This window comes from Zootoca vivipara, chromosome 5, assembly GCF_963506605.1.
Source record: "Zootoca vivipara chromosome 5, rZooViv1.1, whole genome shotgun sequence".
Lineage (NCBI taxonomy): Eukaryota > Metazoa > Chordata > Lepidosauria > Squamata > Lacertidae > Zootoca > Zootoca vivipara.
Genome location: NC_083280.1, coordinates 27,652,297 through 27,670,470, shown reverse-complemented (window position 1 = coordinate 27,670,470; position 18,174 = coordinate 27,652,297). Strand labels below are relative to the sequence as shown.

Genomic DNA, 18,174 nt, shown 5'->3' with positions numbered 1-18,174 from the left:
ACACCTTGCTTCCCCAGCACAAGCTGAGGCAGGCCCCAGTCCTGCAAGGCACTACAGGCCCCAGAGCCTGACTCCTGCCCATACTCCTGACATATATGTTGGAAAATACAGATTGTTTTCTCGTAGTCGGTTTGTAATGAGCTTCATCAGCATATGAAATAGCAGACTGTGCACTACTTTGCAGTTTAACATACACATCTTTATCTTGCTCATCATTCATGATGGAAATTATGCCTGGTACGGTGAAAGTCAATTGAGAAAAACTTCTGTCCCTTTCCTATATAGCGTGTACAGTATAGTTAAATTGGCATTCACTCCTGCAAGAGGCATCAATGGCCATCAGCCTGGATGGCTTTAAGAGAGAATAAGGAGGACCAGGCTCTCATTGGCTGCTAAGTATGATGAATGTTTTCCACCTCTTCTGTCAGAAGCAGTACGTTTCTGAATCCCAGTTGCTGGGAATTGCCAATGAGAGAGTGCTGTTGTGCCCATGTCCTACTTGTGGGCTTCCTACAGCATCTGGTTGACCTTTGAGAGAATAGGACACTGGCCTGATCCAGCAGGCTCTTCTTATATTCTTTTTGAGGTCACATTGGCACACTTGAGTGTGGGTTACCCCACTTTATTCTCATAAGGTAAAGGATCCCTGGACAATTAAGTCCAGTCAAAGGTGACTGTGGGGTTGCAGCGCTCATCTCACTTCCAGGCCAAGGGAGCCGGTGTTTGTCCACAGACAGCTTTCTGGGTCATGTGGCCAGCATGACTAAACTGCTTCTGGTGCAACGGAGCACTGTGATGGAAGCCAGAGCGCATGGAAATGCCTTTTACCTTCCCGCCACAGCGGTACCTATTTATCTACTTGCACTGGTGTGCTTTTGAACTACTAGGTTGGCAGGAGCTGCGACAGAGCAATGGGAGCTCACTGCATTGCAAGGATTCAAACTGTCGACCTTCTGATCAGCAAGCCCAAGATGCTCAGTGGTTTAGACCACAGCGCCACCCGTTCTCATAGTAACCCTGGGATAGGCTTGGTTGAGTCAGTGACTAGCCTAAGGTGCGACTGTGAACATTATGGCTATTCATGGGTGTGAGCCCAGGCTCCCAAGCCCAAAGTCCAACGTGCTAATCGCTGTATGGCTCTTTGCCAACTTACTATTCTGTAACTCAGCTGCAATTTAGTGCTGCTCTTAGGAGTGGTGTAATATATATTGGATCAGCACAGTTGCTGCATTTTTCAGGAAGCTGCCTTATGTTGAGTCAGACCACTGTTCTATCCAGCATATTATTGTCTACACTAACTGGCAGAGGCTCTCTAGGGCTTCAGGTAGGGAACATTCCTGGTCCTACCTGGACATGCTAGAGACTGAATCTGGGGCCTTCTGCATGCAAGAAAGAAGCTGTTCCACTGAGCCATGACCCTTCCCTGTTTTTTTGGACTGACTGTGGGGTCATGGCTATGGGGGCTGTCATGATGAGCTCCTGCACTGTGAAATTGCCACTACACCACTGCGTCTGTCATCATTCAGGAGACATTCATTGGGCCAGCTATTGTTATTGATAAAGTTGTATCTGCATGGTGAGAACTATGGGAATGAAGCAGGTACTGGCACTGGTTTGGTAGTGGTGTCTAAGTACTCAAAATAGCATAGGTTGGAAATACTAATTGATATAATATTAATTACAGAATAATTTTACTGCACAGTTCCATTGCTCATTTGCTCGTGTCGTTCTTTCTATACAGTTACATGCATTGTTGATTATCCTTAGGAATAAAGAACTGAGAACAACTGGAGATCAAGAGATGGAGAATAACATAACAACCATTTCTCGTGAGGAACTGGAGGAACTAAAAGAAGCATTCAGTAAAATAGGTATGTGTGCAGAACTTTTGCAGGCCCTTTGAACTGTCCTGTTCTGGGATGGGCAAACAGATTGCCATTTAAAGAAGCATGCCATAGCCCCCCCCCTGAGTGTTTAATAGGTTGTCTCTGTCCCTTTAGTTTAAAGACATTTGTGATTATTTATGAGTGATTCCTGTATTTGTGGCAGTTTCCACAACAGGCCATTCATTGTGGTGACTGCAGCTATGGAACTCATTCCCAAATGAGATTAAATTGTTGCCCCATGTTGGCTGCATTTAGGCACAAGGTGTAAACCTTGTTTACCTGGGCCTTTGGCATGTAATCTGCCTTTTTGCTGCTGCTACCACTTTGTATAACGTTGTTATGATGTGAGTTTTTACTTTTTATTGTGCCATGTATGTCATACTCCATATTACAATCTGTTCTGTGATTTCATTGGGAGAAAGGGAAGGATATAAGTATGAGGAAATTTAAGCATTTGAATGTGCTAGCTACGCATGCCAAAGGGGAGGGGAAGAAATATCCTTTCTCTTTCTTTAAAAAAAAAGGGGGGGACAGATTTTGAATGCATAACAGTGCTATATTTTTATGAGGAATTAAAACAAAACAAAACTTTACTACAACATTTATTTGAAATATGCCAATTTGGATTAGGTTCTCATTCTCCAATGGAAGGACACCTTCCATCAGTGGAAGGGAACCTTCAGATCCAACCCAATTCACTGCTTTTTCTTGCGAATAATAATCCTGATTATATCCAGCTTCACTTCAAAGACCGCAGTTCCCATCAATATTTATAATAGAATGTAAACTAATATTTTGAAGCAATTGAAGGTCTATGGATTAATCTTTTAGGCTTCCCTTCCTTCCTCATATTGCTCTTCATTTGTAGTTCAAGAGAACTGTACTTTGTGATACTTGCTTATTTTGTAGAGGCTACTGTTAATAAATACCTCTGCAGCTAAAGGTTATGATAATTTTGTCACTTGAAAAAAAGGAAAAATCAATAGCATGCTTAGCTGAGGCTATAAATTGTTGCTCTTCTCCTTCGTACACCTTTAGGGCTCAGCTTTCTGAAATGGTTTCAGAAACCTTCTGGCTTCTTTAGGTTCCCTTTAGTCATTCTCCTCAAGGCTTGCAGACAACAAGCATGCTGTGTTCTTTTTTTAAATAGCCTCTGAAAATTTATACTTCGGTGAAAATTGAGCTTGGAGAATTGGAATAAGGCAACATTGGGTACCCAGAAAGAGTATAACATTCATTGCTTTACAAAAACAGTTAGCTGTCCATTGTCAATATAGGAAGGCGTAAGTATCTCAAGATACAGCTAGGCAGGAGTGAGGAAGCTGGCAGCAACTTTGGCTTTTTTCTCCATTTTTAGTTGACGGTTGAAAAAGGGCTGCCATTCTCTCTAGTAGGCACTCAGCCACCTGAGTTTGCTGTCAGTCTGGAATAAAAACAGGGTCACCCAAAAATAAGGTAGTGGCTTCTACAAGTTCCAGAAGCCTGATCAGGCATCCCCAAACTTCGGCCCTCCAGATGTTTTGGACTACAATTCCCATCATCCCTGACCACTGGTCCTGTTAGCTAGGGATCATGGGAGTTGTAGGCCAAAACATCTGGAGGGTCGCAGTTTGGGGGTGCCTGCCTGAGATCCATTATATTCACAGCCATTTTTTTTAGATTTGAGATACAAGTTTCCCAATATACCTGACTTATACAAAACAGCACATTGAAAAAAAAAATCTTGTATGTTGCGCCCAGGGGAGAGCATTCCACAACCAGGAAGCCATTGCTGGAAAGGCCTGTTCTCATGTTCTGCAGCTCCCCTTGGGGGAGGCACCCAACGAAGGGCCTCAAATGATGAATGCAGGTTCTGGGTGGGTTCATGTGAGGAGAAGTGATTCCTCAGGTATGATGTTTTATCTTTACAGATATTGATAACAGTGGATATGTCAGTGATTACGAACTTCAGGATCTTTTCAAAGAAGCAAGCCTTCCCTTGCCTGGCTATAAGGTCAGGGAAATTGTAGAAAAAATTATAGCAGTGGCTGATAACAACAAGGATGGCAAAATCAACTTCGAAGAATTTGTATCAGTAAGTGAGCCACTTTCTCAGGCGTTGTTGTTTGCCCATAGTAAACTAGTTTAGTGCTGTTGGTTATAAATGAAGCATGAGGTCATTACTAAACTGTGCTTTTAGAAGCATATTGGGTTACATACTGTAGCTTTGCTTTGCACAACACACCTTTATGTACTGTATCAGCACACCAGGAATGGGAGCAGTAAAAGAATGGATTTGCCTGCCACATTAGTTGAGGAACGGCTATAGGGTTCCTGCTTCCATAACATTCACTGGTATTCATAAATGCTGTTGGGTTTGGAAGAGAGAGCTTGTCACCAGACACAATTTAAAGGTTTATAGTTTTGAGAATAAATGGAGGATCCTTACTTTATCAGATGTATCCGCTAAAATAGACTTTTTTCAGTGAAGGATCATGCCACAATAAATGTGTTGAACTTCAACCTGGTGGAAGAATATTTTACTGCTTTTGCTACAACAAACAGAAATCCTATACAGGTACAAGAAGCACTGATGGCAGGGTGTGTGTGTGTGTGTGTGTGTGTGTGTGTGAGAGAGAGAGAGAGAGAGAGAGAGAGAGAGAGAGAGGATGCAATAGCTGCCAAATCTTACATGCACTTAGCTCAGAAGATAAAGAAGAGATCTATTGATGGTTATTAGGCATGATTGCTATGCTCTGCCTCCACAGTTAGAAGCAGGAATGCATCTGATTACCAGTTCCTGGAAACCACAGTGCTTTTTCCCCACACTGCCCCGATCTTCCCCATAACTCTATTTCATCCATTTGTTTGGCACACTTTAACCAGCACATCAGATGTGCTGGTAGGGTGTTGTATTGGTCTGTTATGTTGGTGGCATATATGGTGTGCAATGGGCCTAGAGGGGCTTCCACCTTCTCCTACAGCCCCTCAGACAGCGTATTTCTAGTACAGCCATACCTCGGTTTAAGTACGCTTCAGTTTGAGCACTTTCAGTTTAAGTACTCCGCGGACCCGTCTGGAATGAATTAATCCACTTTCCATTACTTTCAACGGGAAAGTTCAATTCAGGTTAAATACACTTCAGGTTAAGTACGGACTTCCAGAACCAATTACACTCATACTTTGGATTAAGTACGCTTCAGGTTGAGTACTCTGTGGACCCGTCTGGAACGGATTAATCCACTTTCCATTACTTTCAATGGGAAAGTTCGCTTCAGGTTAAGTATGCTTCAGGTTAAGTGCAGACTTCCGGAACCAATTGTGTACTGAAACCGAGGTACCACTGTACTGGAATACTCCTTAAGGCTGCAGGTCTGTACACTCTTACAGTGGTAACCTAGACCAGTGTTTCTCAACCTTTTTTGGGCCACGGCACACTTGTTCTACGAAAAAAATCCCGCGGCACACCAACTCTGTGCCGCCCTATATTTAGTTTAGTTTGGAGGGGAGACGTAAAGCATGCCACTGAAGAACTGCTGCGCGGTACCCAGGCGGACCCACCAGGCGCAGAGCCTGCGGAGCGAGCGAGGACACGTTAGACGGCACGCACAGACCCCAGGCGGGCAGACACGGGCGCGCAGCTGCCGCCTCCTCCCTCGCAGCCTTCCCAGGCAGCCGCCTCCGCTCTGGCCCGGCGAAGGGAAGCCCTGCGCAGCCTTCCCCGCCTGCCTCCTCCTCCCCAGGCGGCGGCGGCGCCGCCCTCTCTGGCCACCGGCTGGATGCCGACTCAAAATTTTGCCGCGACGTGCGGCAACGAGAAGGGCAATTTGCATTGTCACGTGCCTGGCGGCCGCCAATACTCAACACTAACCCGCCGGAAAGGAAGCCGGCCGGGTCACGACGCGGGCGCTCGCCTCGCGTCGTGACCCAGCCGGCTTCCTTTCTGGCGGGTCAGCGCCGTGACAATGCAAATCGCCCTTCTCGTCACGGCACACCAGCCAGCGTCTCGCGGCACAGTAGTGTGCTGCGGAACACCGGTTGAGAAACGCTGACCTAGACAACCAAACGATTCAACCTCCGAAGGTTTCGACTTCCGAAGTCGACAACCCCGGAAGTTGGCGCATGCGCAGAAGCGGCGTTTCAACAACTGAAGACCTTGACTTTAGAAGATGGCTGCGGAACGGATCGTCTTCGTAAGTCGAGGTACCACTGTATATACCGTGTTTCTCATATTATAAGACACGTCTTATATTAATTTTTTCCTCAAAAAAACACACCATGGCTTATTTGCAATTGCATGCAATAAAATCTTGCACCAACCATGCATAAATATTGTACTTTTGCACCAAGCAAAAGCACACTGGGGGGGTGGGGGGGTGGAGCAATTTCATGCAATTTAATCTTGCACCAACCATGCATAAATATTGTACTTTTGCACCAAGCAAAAGCACACTGAGGGGGAGCAATTGCATGCAATTAAAGCTTGCATTAAACATGCATAAAGTGAAAGGTTTCTGAGATCAAAAGCAGCAGAACAGAGCCCAAACAAGCATGATAAAAGCATGCTTTTCACAAACTTTTCCTGCATTGCATGCATACCGTGCAAGCTCAATGTTTTTAGCCCAACAAGAGTTCAGTGCACTTACAGAACAGGCTTTGAAGAGCTGCACCTCTTGCTGGGTCCCGCTGGGTCGGAGCTTCACACGGCTTCAGTTGCAGTCCGAGGGCTTCAAGCACAGTGCGCTGAAGCTCCAGCCGGGTCCCAGGGCTTCGCCGCGGCTCCTGCAAGCTGCCGCGGCTTCAGCTATGCGTCCAGCCGGGTCCTGGGGCTTCGCCGCGGCTCCTGCAAGCTGTCGCGGCTTCAGCTATGCATCCAGCCGGGTTCCGGGGGTTAGCGCGCGCGCGCTGAAGCTCCAGCCGGGTCCCAGGGCTTTGCCGCGGCTCCCGGGGGTTAGTGTGCGTGCTCTGAGGCTCTTGCCGGGTCCCAGGGCTTCGTACAGGAGACACCGAGGCTCCTGCTGGGTCCCGCGGCTTCGCCTCTCGCTCGGTCGGGGCTTTGCGATAGTGCTTATTTTCGGGGTATGTCTTATTTTTCACCAACCCTTTGAAATCCTGTCATGGCTTATTTGGGGGGGATGCCTTAAAATATGAGAAACACGGTAGAAATAAGCTGTATTGAAACCTGTGGAACTTAACTCTTGAGTAGACATGAATAAGGGTATCACTTGTGTTGTTGCTCTTTTTGTATTAATAAACTACCTGGTTGGTTATGGATGCTAGCTATTTAACAGATGTGTTATAAGATCCCAGGACTAACAATTATTTATCAACCAGGTAGTATTTTCAGACTTCATATAAGCGGTGCAGAGCATTTTTGTTTGTTTGTTTTTACAAGGTGACAGCTAACCTGTGCTGTTTATTTTTAATAGTATGTAAAAGCACTTTGGAAGTAGTGCATTTTAAAGATTAATGATGCAGTAGTGATGTAGCCTATTAAAAGATGGAACTTTTCAAAGTCTCTCATCAGAAGATAGGGAGGGCTTGCATAATTGAACGGGATGATGGGTGAATATCCCATATAGACTGTAATTAGCAATCTCCAGTAATGTCTGAAAGGAAAAAGAGCTTAATGGTTACATAGTTGATTGGCTATTATGCAGTTTCAGCTTCTATTATGCAGCTTTAGCTGATAACGATAATGTAAAATTATCCTAAACATATTTGCATCATTTTTTAAAAAAAATCAAAGTGCTGCTTTAGCATAATTTGAAACCGCAGTATCTTCACATGCACTTTTGAGAGAGAAAAAAAAATCAGTGTGATATTTTGCACTAGTGATAATGTATTTCCATTTATTCTTATTCTATAGAGTCCCTTCCAGGAAGATGTACACTTGCCCATTTGTTTCTATTTCCCTTTAGTTATTTCTTCCCTCTCCTTTCTCTTATTTTCTTTCCTTTTCCTACATTGCTTATTTGACATTATAGCTTTATTAGAACATACTGTGGTTGGGTTAACTGGTCATTTGAACTGGTTAGAAAAGGATGGGAAGGTGGAAGGAAGGTGGAGAGAAATTAAGTTCTGTTGCATTTAAATATGAACTTGCCTAATTAGAAAATTTCAGAGCAATATGCAAGTTGAAACACAGTCATCCTTCAAAATCCTCAGTTCTCTGAATTTTTCAATGCAGTCCCCTAACCTCTGTAGATAGGTAAGCGCTTTCCAGGGGTAGCTCTTGTGCATCACATTTTCTGTTGTTGAGTCTGGTGTGTAGAAACTGTTCCTCTCTGTTTTGTTCCAGGTTATTCAGGAACTGAAAAGTAAAGATATTAGCAAATCATTCCGGAAATCCATAAACAAGAAAAAGGGAATTACTGCAATTGGAGGAACATCACCAATTTCTAGCGAGGGGACCCAACACTCTTATTCAGGTAAATAACTTGTCATTTGTTCAAATAAAAAAAAAATCCTGTAGAAGTAAAGGTAGCATTTATATTGAATAGTAGAAAATGGCTGAAGCGCCGATATTTCAGGGCTGACCTGCTGGATTTTCTCAATAATTCTTACTGCCCTCTCTGGAGAATCTGATATGTTTGCCAGAGCAAATATTAAAACAAAAATTATATGCTAAAGTTCCCTTTCCAGAGTAACATTATAGTTTTATTATTTGAAAGTGTTCTCTGGATACACATATTCCTTGGTGCATATGGCTGTTCGGACCATGATAAATTCTACATCAGGGATAGGCAACAGGATGTCCTTTAGATGTTGTTTGGTTCAAGCTGTCATCAGTACCAGCCAAAATGGCCAGTATTCTGTGGTCATTTGACTCTGAATGCATCAATTGAGGTTTCTAAGCTACACTTCTGGCATGGGCTGCAATACGTCCTGGTTTTCCTGGACATTTCAGCATTTTCCGCCTGGATGCTGCTTACGAGGGCCAAATACCAGCTATGGCTGGGAAATTCTGGATGTATGGCAACCCTGTGATAGACTGTAGAAGCTGTAAACTATATGAGAAATATAACAACTTCCTAGCCACTAGTTCAGTAATGGGACAGCCTAAGAATAGTGCTATAGAATCTCTTTCTTCAAGTCTTGGATTGGATGGACCATTGAGTCCCTTTCAGTTGTATGGTTATGTTTTGTAATTGTCCTGGTTTTTAGATTGATTTAAGATTTTTCTCTCTTTTTTTCCAGAGGAGGAAAAGGTTGCTTTTGTTAACTGGATAAACAAGGCTCTTCATGATGACCCAGACTGTAAGCACCTTCTCCCTATGGATCCAACAGATGATAGCCTTTTTAAGTCACTTGCTGATGGCATCCTCCTTTGGTATGTTTAGCATTACGTGCTTGGTTTTTTGTTTTTTTTAAGATGACAAAAAACTCCAAGATGACTGGTGAATTTTCATGTTGAAAAAGCATGAAGCATGATTCACTTAAGCATGATAAGAACTCGCTGATTTTCAGTGAGACAGCTAAGTGCATTTTTATTTCTCTCAATGAAATGAATAGGAATTAAAGCCTGTGTTGCCTTCATTTTGAAGCTTCTGCATTGCCCCACAGACTCCTTAATAGAGGTGGGAGCTGCAACAAAACATTACAGGCTAAAAAGAATGCCCCTGTTCAGGGTTGCAATCACCTGTTTCCTTCAGGCAGGGCACCTGATGCTTCCCTTTCTCCCAATTTCTGTCTCCCTCCCTTTTCCCCAGACAACAGACAGTGCATTCCGTGGTCCTTATTGGACTGTGTTTTGTTTTTGTTATGCTTCCTCATGCTTTCTTTCTTCTTATTATTCCTTTTTGTATTCTACAATCCTCGGGGTTCCCCTGAACATGCTATTATACCCTCTTTGTTTCTTGGAAGGCTTGTTTTTTTTTGTTACATAAGCTGTTGGCACTCACTGCATGAGTGGTGGTTTCATAAACACAAGAAGAGGCAATTATAAATAATTGCTGTTAGCTGGTATCAGTCTCTTTTGTGTCTACATGAAATGACAGTGGCCTTGTTTGCATGTAGCAGTAAGTCATGACCAAGAGAGAAAGAAACCATGGAGTGGTTGACTTAGGGCTAATTGTATTGTAACTTATAGACTATTGTAGGTAAGCAGGGTATAGCTTGTTCAAATAAATAAGCTTGCATTCATGAGTCAGCCATGCATTTTGTTCACATAATGTTTACAAAAACATAAAATGCAAACAGTCCATGGTGATGTGTTCCATAGTGTCTGCTGGTCTCAGATTTTCCATTCAGACAATCGGGTAGATTGCATTTATTCAGCAAAAAAGTTCAAATTGCAAGCTGATGTTTCATGCATTGGTTTCTTAGTACTGTTTTGTATTTTTGCTTTTTTCTGGTGCTTTCAGTTTTGTTAACCTATATTTTTCAATGATTGAGTGAATGTATTTTTAATGACTTGATTGTTGCTTTTTATTTGTAAGCCACTTCAATCCTCTCCTTTGTGAAGGGGGAAAGCAGGGTATAATTTTTAGAAACAACAATATAATTATATTTTACTAATTGAAGAAATGCAAGCCTTCTTTTCTAGCATACCATATATATACACCCACAGCCTGATATTTCATCCCATCTGTAGCTTGCCTTGTTCTATACTGTACTAAAAAGTGATTGCTCTTATGTGGCAGCCTTTCTGTCCTAGGTTTCAAAGAAGTCAGGTGAAAGTATTGTAGTTATGAAATTATCTTAGTCATTAATTGATTCTACAGTCAATGAGCATTAAACATACAAGCGTGATGTAAGCTCTAAGTGAATAACTTTCTGCTTTCTGTATGCTGTGAAAGTACCATAAGAATCCCGAGGATGTTGCCAGACACTGAGTGGCCTAATCTTCATTATATACAATCCATTGTGCAGTTGCCCAAACTCTACAGAGAATAATATATGGCTTTACTGTTAATATTCCATTTTCCTGCATCCTTGTAGTCCTACAGTTTCCAGTAGTAGATTTTATGCTATTGATGTTATGCTATGGATGAAGAAATAATCAGTCAGTTTGGTATGCCAAAATCCTTTTTAATTGTTGAAGTGGCTGAAGGCTAAAATTGTCCTTTACATGAGACTTATAATAATTTTTCAGAAAGTTGTAATTAAATATTTCCCTTTTCTTCCCCAGCAAAATGATTAACTTATCCCAACCAGATACAATTGATGAAAGGGCTATTAATAAGAAGAAGCTTACTCCATTCACTATATCTGTGAGTACAGCACAACCCTAACCTAAGTATTTCAAATCTACCTCAAAAAGTTATCAGAAGGACTGCTTGAAAGTACTTTGCAAAATAAAAAATGAGAACAGTGCATTATTGTGGTACAGTGGAACTTCAGTTATTGAACACAATCCATTCTGGAAGACAGTTCGACTTCCGAAATATTTAACAACCGAGGTGTGGCTTCCCATTGGTTGCAAGAGCTTCTTGCACTCAGCAGAAGCCATGTCACACGTTTGAGTTCCGAAAAAACGTTCAAAAACGGAACCGAAAGGTTTGGCAACGGAGGCTTTGGGGAACCGAGGTTCCACTGTAGTTAAATTTCCTGTTCTTTTATTTTCATCTGTTGTTGTAGCCCTATAACTACTACTTCCCGAAAACTAAGATATGTGAACCTCTGATTATAGATAGCTTCTGGGAACATTTCTTCTGGGAACATTTTGTTGTTGTTGCAAAGCCATTGTGAATTTGTGCCACATAGTATGACCCTGTGTTGCTCCAATAAGCAGTTTTGTTACATGGATACTATATTTACAGAGAAAAGCATGTCTAATTTCTATATTGCTATAGAAATAATTTGGAAACCCTAGAGTACATGTGCTCTGGGGTCTTCTGACAATGGCTCTGACTAACACGGTAAAAGTAGCAATAACAGATAGGGCCTATGCTCTATCTGGTTTAGTGACCAGGATAGGCATTTCAGAAGATAATACTGGAATAGTTATTCAGATACCGTTGATTTCCGTCATTTGCCATTGTTAGCTTAATGGCTTTCTGAATAACTCCTATGAATCTTTGCTAGAAGCCCCATCAGCGTCAATCCAAAGTAGCACTAAGTCACGTTCCCATCAGCACAAGGATTTCTGATTGGACAATGGAAACTTCCCAGGGCACCCCCTAAATCTGATCTAGGGGTTCCCCCATTCCTCCAGAGCAGATTTGAGGCGTGTGAAAGCAGAAATACTTCCATGGATGGGACATGTTACTTTGATATCACCCATCCTTTGTTTGCCTCATTACCATTTTATTGTACTTGTACGTTTTGCTTTTGTAGCTATTGTCAACGTCAAAATGCATTTTTATTTTTCCTTTTAGGAAAACCTAGATCTTGCACTAAATTCTGCATCAGCTATTGGCTGTACAGTAGTCAATATTGGATCACAAGATCTAAAAGACGGGAAGCCACATTTGGTATTAGGACTGTTGTGGCAAATCATTAAAGTTGGGCTTTTTGCTGATATAGAAATCTCCAGAAATGAAGGTAATAATATATAAAGTCTAAAATACATGATAAAGCATGTATTTTTGTCTGATTTGTTTCTAAATTTTGAGAAATAGATGTGAAATCTTAAATGATTTTAAAAAAATAAAAAAGTAAACCAGCTTTCCTGAAAACTTTTCTTGCAGCTCTTATTGGTTTGCTAAGTGATGGGGAAGAATTAGAACAATTAATGAAACTGTCTCCAGAAGAACTCCTGCTACGTTGGGTTAACTATCACCTGGATAATGCTGGATGGAAGAGAATAAGCAACTTTAGTCAAGACATTAAGGTATAGCTTGATCTCTCAAATAAAAGCAAAACAATTTTGAATTGGAACCTTTCAACTGGAACTAGCCAAGACTATAAAAGAAATATTTTTATAGCTGCATTTTAATCAAAATTAGAGAGATCCTGTTTAGCCCTATCACAGCATTGCCATTCACCCTCTCCATTTTATCGTCACAACAACCCACTCACTCCTTGTTCTTCTCTGCTTTCTGCAAGAGTAGCTATCTGTTGACTAATAATAATATTAATAATACTTTATTATTTATACCCTGCCCATCTGACTGGGTTTTCCCAGTCACTCTGGGCTGCTCCCAACAGAAAATAATACTAGTTGTTTGCTTCTCCCATTCCTTTCTGGTGCAGGAAGAACTGAATTAATCTTATTTTCTTGTTGAGTTTATATGAGAGGCTAAAACATACTATTGCAGCTGATGTCAACATGACTCTCCTTTTCTCAGTACAGTATCTGCCAGTCAGAGTGCATCAATGACTTTTGTTCAGATTTTTTCAATTGTTCATTTCAGGACTCAAGAGCCTACTACCATTTGCTGAATCAAATCGCACCCAAAGGAAGCAACAATGGAGAAACGGCGATTGTTATTGATCTTTCAGGCCTCAATGTAAGGTTTTTTTTTGTATGTTTGTGTGTGTTTGCAGAATGTCATTGTACCAAGCAGCTGCAAACCATTTAGAATATAAGCACAGATCAACAGAGTGCACAGAACTCTTAGAGCATCTGTAATGGATATTGTGTATAGCTGGCTAAGGTCTGGACTTTTGGAACTTTAAGTTGATACTGCTTTTAAAACAAGCCATCTACTAAATTGACTCAAGCCATAACTCTGTTGACAGCATTTTGTAATTGTTCAGGTGATTGTATTAAAAATCAGAAGTTTCGGAAAGAGAAAAGCTTAAGTTTTTATATGCTTCCAGTGTTTCCAATAAGGCGTAATTTCACACTTTTCTTTCTGAACCTTGCACTGTGCTTTGATTCAGACCTGCCCACCAGGTTGAATGCAGTGCAGCGGTCATGTATTGTTGTGTACAAAGATATTGGCAAACCTTCTGGTGTTGCTAAGTGGGCAGCATTGTAAAAATGGGCAGCTGCTAAGCTTCTGGCAAGTTTCAATACGTTGTTTGTAGGCTACATTTAAGCCTGGCAGATTCATTGGGCCAACATTTGCCAACCCTTGTGCATTCTAGCTTTTTTGGACTGGCTCCAGCCAGCATGGCAGTGATGACTGGGACTGATGGAAGTTGTAGTCTGAAATATCTGGAAGGTACCTGGTTGGCTTAGGCCAGGAGTCAGCAGACTTTTTCAGCAGGGGGCCGGAACACTGCTCCTCAGACTTGGCAGGGGGGGCGCACTATATTTTGGGGGGAAAATGAATGAATTCCTATGCCCCACAAATAACCCAGAGATGAATTTTAAATAAAAGGGCACATTCTACTCATGTAAAAACATGCTGATTCCCGGACTGTCCGTGGGCCGGATTTAGAAGGCGATTGGGCTGGATCTGGCCCCCGGGCCTTAGTTTGCCTACCCATGGCTTAGGCTGCAATAAGCTGTTAGCCAAGATTTTTCTGTGCAGTGAAATGTCCTGAAAACAAAAAAAGGTTCTCAAATAAAATAAGTTTCTAAACAATTTCCTGGTCTGAAACTCGATCTAGAATTGTAATTTATGTTCAGTGCAATTTTATATTAAGATGTAGATATTTTGTATAAAATGTCAAAATTAGTATTTTTTGAAGTGTGAGGTTTACTTTTTATATTGTTTTTCAAGGAAAAAAATGACCTGAAGAGGGCTGAATATATGCTTCAACAGGCAGACAAACTGGGCTGCAAACAGTTTGTGACTCCTGCTGATGTGGTTGCAGGCAATCCTAAACTTAACATGGCCTTTGTTGCAAATCTCTTTAATACGTACCCTGCCCTGCAGAAGCCTGAAAGCTCTTCTTATGATGTCAATTTACTGGAAGGTGAGCTAATGTAACAAACACTGATAGTGACATTAGAGAATAATGGATAATGCTAAATTATTTCATATTGAGATGTTCAGAATTTCCTTGATATTTTCTCTTCCAAAATGTTTTCACGGAAAATTCAACCCACCTGTTGACTCCTATTGAATTATCTACTTCAGTGATAGGGCAGGTGTATAAATGCAGTCCATAGGTAAAATACATAACAATGGGTATAAAACGATCTGTGGTGCAACAGATGCCACTTCAGAATAATCTTTTCAACAGTGGCCTGTGTGATGCCTTTGGAAAGCTTGCATGCAGGGCCTGAAGGCCACAACGTACTCCAGCTGTTAGTCAACCAGCAACTTTTATTTAGAGGCCTCTAAGCCTGAAGGTCCCATTCGTTTATAATGCAAGTAGCATAGGATAGATATGTCCTCCATAAATTTATCTAGTCCTGTTTCAAAGCCATCCTAAGGGCCTACCCAGATGATAAGCCATCCATGCTATTAGCGATTGTGTGAATGGCTGTTTTTCCGTTGAAGGCATGAGAACCTCGCTGTGGGTGGGAAGGAGTCTTTAACCCCCTTTGCTCCTTGCTGTGTTCTCAACTAGACTTCTCTCTCTCTTTCTCTCATTCACTTACACTCAGACTCACACTCCCAGCTTGTGGCAGGTGAGGGGGCAAAGCCTGAAGCCCAATACCCTCAATGCCAGGTTTCCATTTGGATTGAGACCCGCACTTGGAGTTTCTTTTTAAAAAGACATTCATCCACACAATTGCTAATCATGTTAATAGCATCTTGTGTAGTCTGGCCTTCATCCAGGCACCACCACCACCTCTTCTGGCAGCAAATTCCATAAGTTAATTGTGCATTGCGTGAAGTGATTTGTTTTTTGTGTGTGTCCTGAATCTCTTGCCTGCCCTTTTAGAAGGAACTTATTCTTTAATAAACCGACTGTGGTTGATCATTCAGCATTGTGCTCTGGTCAACTTTTGAGAAAAACATGGCACAACTGCCCAGTACTAATTGAACTGTTACAGGGTTGCCTTCTCTCTCTCCCCTCCCTCCCTCCCTCCTTCCCTGCATGACAGGAATACAGAGCTCAGATGCTAAAAGTGAGGGCCCAAATAGATATGGTATTAAATGTGTCTTTGCATTTAATACGCACTTTTTATGCTAAGGACTGGGGATATCACAACAGGTTGGGAGAGGAGGTTTTGTACTATCCTCTTCTGTTGTGGTCCTAATGAATATTGCTTTGTAGTTGGTGGTGACTGCATTGGGGGGAAATATTTCCTTACTTCAAAACCAAGTTATTAAGCCACTTTTTGAAACTGGTTTAATATCCTGGCTAGTTCTGAAGCTGTTAATCAGAGTATCCTGGTTTGGACAAAATGAAAAAGTGTAGTTAATAGTAGACTTCCTGGGTAGTTTGCCGGATTGTACAATGAAAGGAGCAAAGATGCTCTTTCCTATCTCAGTTTATTAAACCAAGCGATGTTCATTCAAATGTGGTCATTATATACTCTTTCTAAGTAATACAGTAGTTATCCTTCTACAGATTATGCCATCTACACAAATGTAGTTTATCTAAAGCAAAGCATCATTTTTTTCTAGCTTCAGGGCCAAATTTAAGTTGATACTCAGAACCATAATTGTTCCTACTTTTTTGCTTGTTTATGTTCAAAGCAGTTGTCGGGGTGGGATTGGTTCAGGGGAGAAGCAGCACTGTGAAGGGGGGTGTCTAATTCTTATCCCCCTTTTTGGGGTCTAAATTGCTGCCCTGAAGCTATTTGAGCAATGTTTGGTGCTTGTAGGTTCTCCCCAACATGGCAAATAGCAGCTTCAGAGAACAATTTAGAACAGTGTGTTATGTAAACATAATCCACTGATACATATTTCTTTATGAATTCTGGTGGAAGGATGTTCCTGCATATGCTCAGTAAGAGAGTTGAAGCAAGGAGCAGTCAACATTGTCAACAGTTAGCTGTAGCACCTCATGCAGTTTGAATGATGGCTGTCTTGTCTTCTCTCTAATAAAGCCCCAAACGCTTAAGAACTTTAACCTCTGAGTTTCAGTTTCTTCACTGGGAGAAATTGAGCTCACAAGTGATGTGCTTTTTAAAGAACAGGCTAGAAAGGTATCGCCTTCTGATTTTGAAGATTTGTGACAACACTTGTGCCACAGGGTGTGATTAAGGAAGCCTGCAGCTCATATGTCTCGCCCGTGCTGCTGCTGCATAAGAAATGGACTCATTAGAATGGTGGTGGACTGCAGAGAACTCAACAGCATGGCTTGAGAAGACACTTACCCACTGCCTCTGATGGAAGAAACATTTGCTTTGTGACCAAAGTGCTTTTCCATGTTGGACCTCAAAGGCAGATATTATCAGATCCCAGTTGGGCAAAGTGATAGCTTTCACCATACCATTTGGAATTGGCAGTTGACAAATGCTCCTGCTACCATCCAGAGAGTTATGCCAAGTGTCCTACATGGCATGCATTTCACTGAGACAGTAGCATTCTTGGATGATTTGATAATTTTTTCAGCCACTTGTGAGTAAAGAAGTGTGAAATTCTGAAATGTTGATTGAAGTTAGGACTTTCAATCAGTAAACTGTTTCAAACGTTTATAAAATATTTAGGACATGTTACTTCTAAAGATGGATTTCACCCAGATAAAAAGAAAACACATATCACAGCATGGCCAGTACAAATTATTAAGGAATTGCACAGCTTTTTTTGTTTGATTTACTGGATATTGCCAGGGGTTTGTAGATCAATATTTCATTTTTGCAAGACCTTTCCATTGCTTTCTTGCTGGAGATGGAAAAGGGAAGAAATGGAATGGAGGACAAATACTTGAAGATAGATGGAATGAAAATTTCCAAGATGCTTTTGAAACTTTAAAACTGAATCTCACTTTTGCACCAGTTCTTGGGTTTGCTGATGGAAAAGTTGCATGTACTCTTCATTTTGATGCATAACACACTGAACTAGGAGCTGCCCTCCAGGTACAGACAATAAAACCTTGACTCATTGTTTATGCTAGTAGAAGACTGACTTCTACTGTATGCAGCTATCCAGTTCATAAATTTGAATTTCTTGCCTTAATGTGGGCTATTTGTGATGATCAATTTCTTTGTTTTTTAAATATGGTGCAGAATTTAGAGTGATGACAAATAATAGTCTTATGACATATGTGAAGACTGCAAACCCAGATGCAGGTGGGTGGCAGCTTTGTCACTGTACAACTTCAATATTTCCTATAAATCAGAAATGGCAAATATGGGCCAAGAAAACCACACTAAGGGCCACTAAATGACAAGGAAAATGTAAAACAATTGTGTGTTGCTAGGCAGAGCCCAATAAAGTATTTTAACTGAGAAGAAAGTCTGGAATAATGAAATCCGTAAAGCAATAATGCAAACTCATGAAGTGCTGATAGGCTCTCAGACGGATAATTCTAGTGAAGAAGCAGTAAGGTCTAGAAAAACAAAGTTAGTAAAGACACTACCAATGTGCAGAAGACTATATAGCACCATTATTTGAGAATCCATATA

General features: G+C 41.4%; 1 protein-coding gene across 4 annotated transcripts in view; it reads left to right on the top strand.

Annotated features, from left to right (window-relative positions):
- PLS1 (plastin 1) overlaps positions 1–18,174 on the top strand; it is a 55,254-nt gene that overhangs the window by 19,792 nt on the left and 17,288 nt on the right. For 3 of the 4 annotated variants that reach the window (XM_035133119.2, XM_035133118.2, XM_035133116.2), the window contains 9 exons: positions 1,768–1,871; positions 3,797–3,960; positions 8,167–8,296; positions 9,066–9,198; positions 10,999–11,080; positions 12,188–12,353; positions 12,500–12,642; positions 13,166–13,261; positions 14,426–14,621. In XM_035133119.2, coding sequence (XP_034989010.1) covers positions 1,802–1,871; positions 3,797–3,960; positions 8,167–8,296; positions 9,066–9,198; positions 10,999–11,080; positions 12,188–12,353; positions 12,500–12,642; positions 13,166–13,261; positions 14,426–14,621 — 1,180 coding nt within the window. In that variant the 5' untranslated portion in view covers positions 1,768–1,801. Of the gene's footprint in view, positions 1–1,243; positions 1,325–1,767; positions 1,872–3,796; positions 3,961–8,166; positions 8,297–9,065; positions 9,199–10,998; positions 11,081–12,187; positions 12,354–12,499; positions 12,643–13,165; positions 13,262–14,425; positions 14,622–18,174 lie in introns of those variants that run through there. The other variant, XM_035133120.2, reaches the window with a different exon arrangement.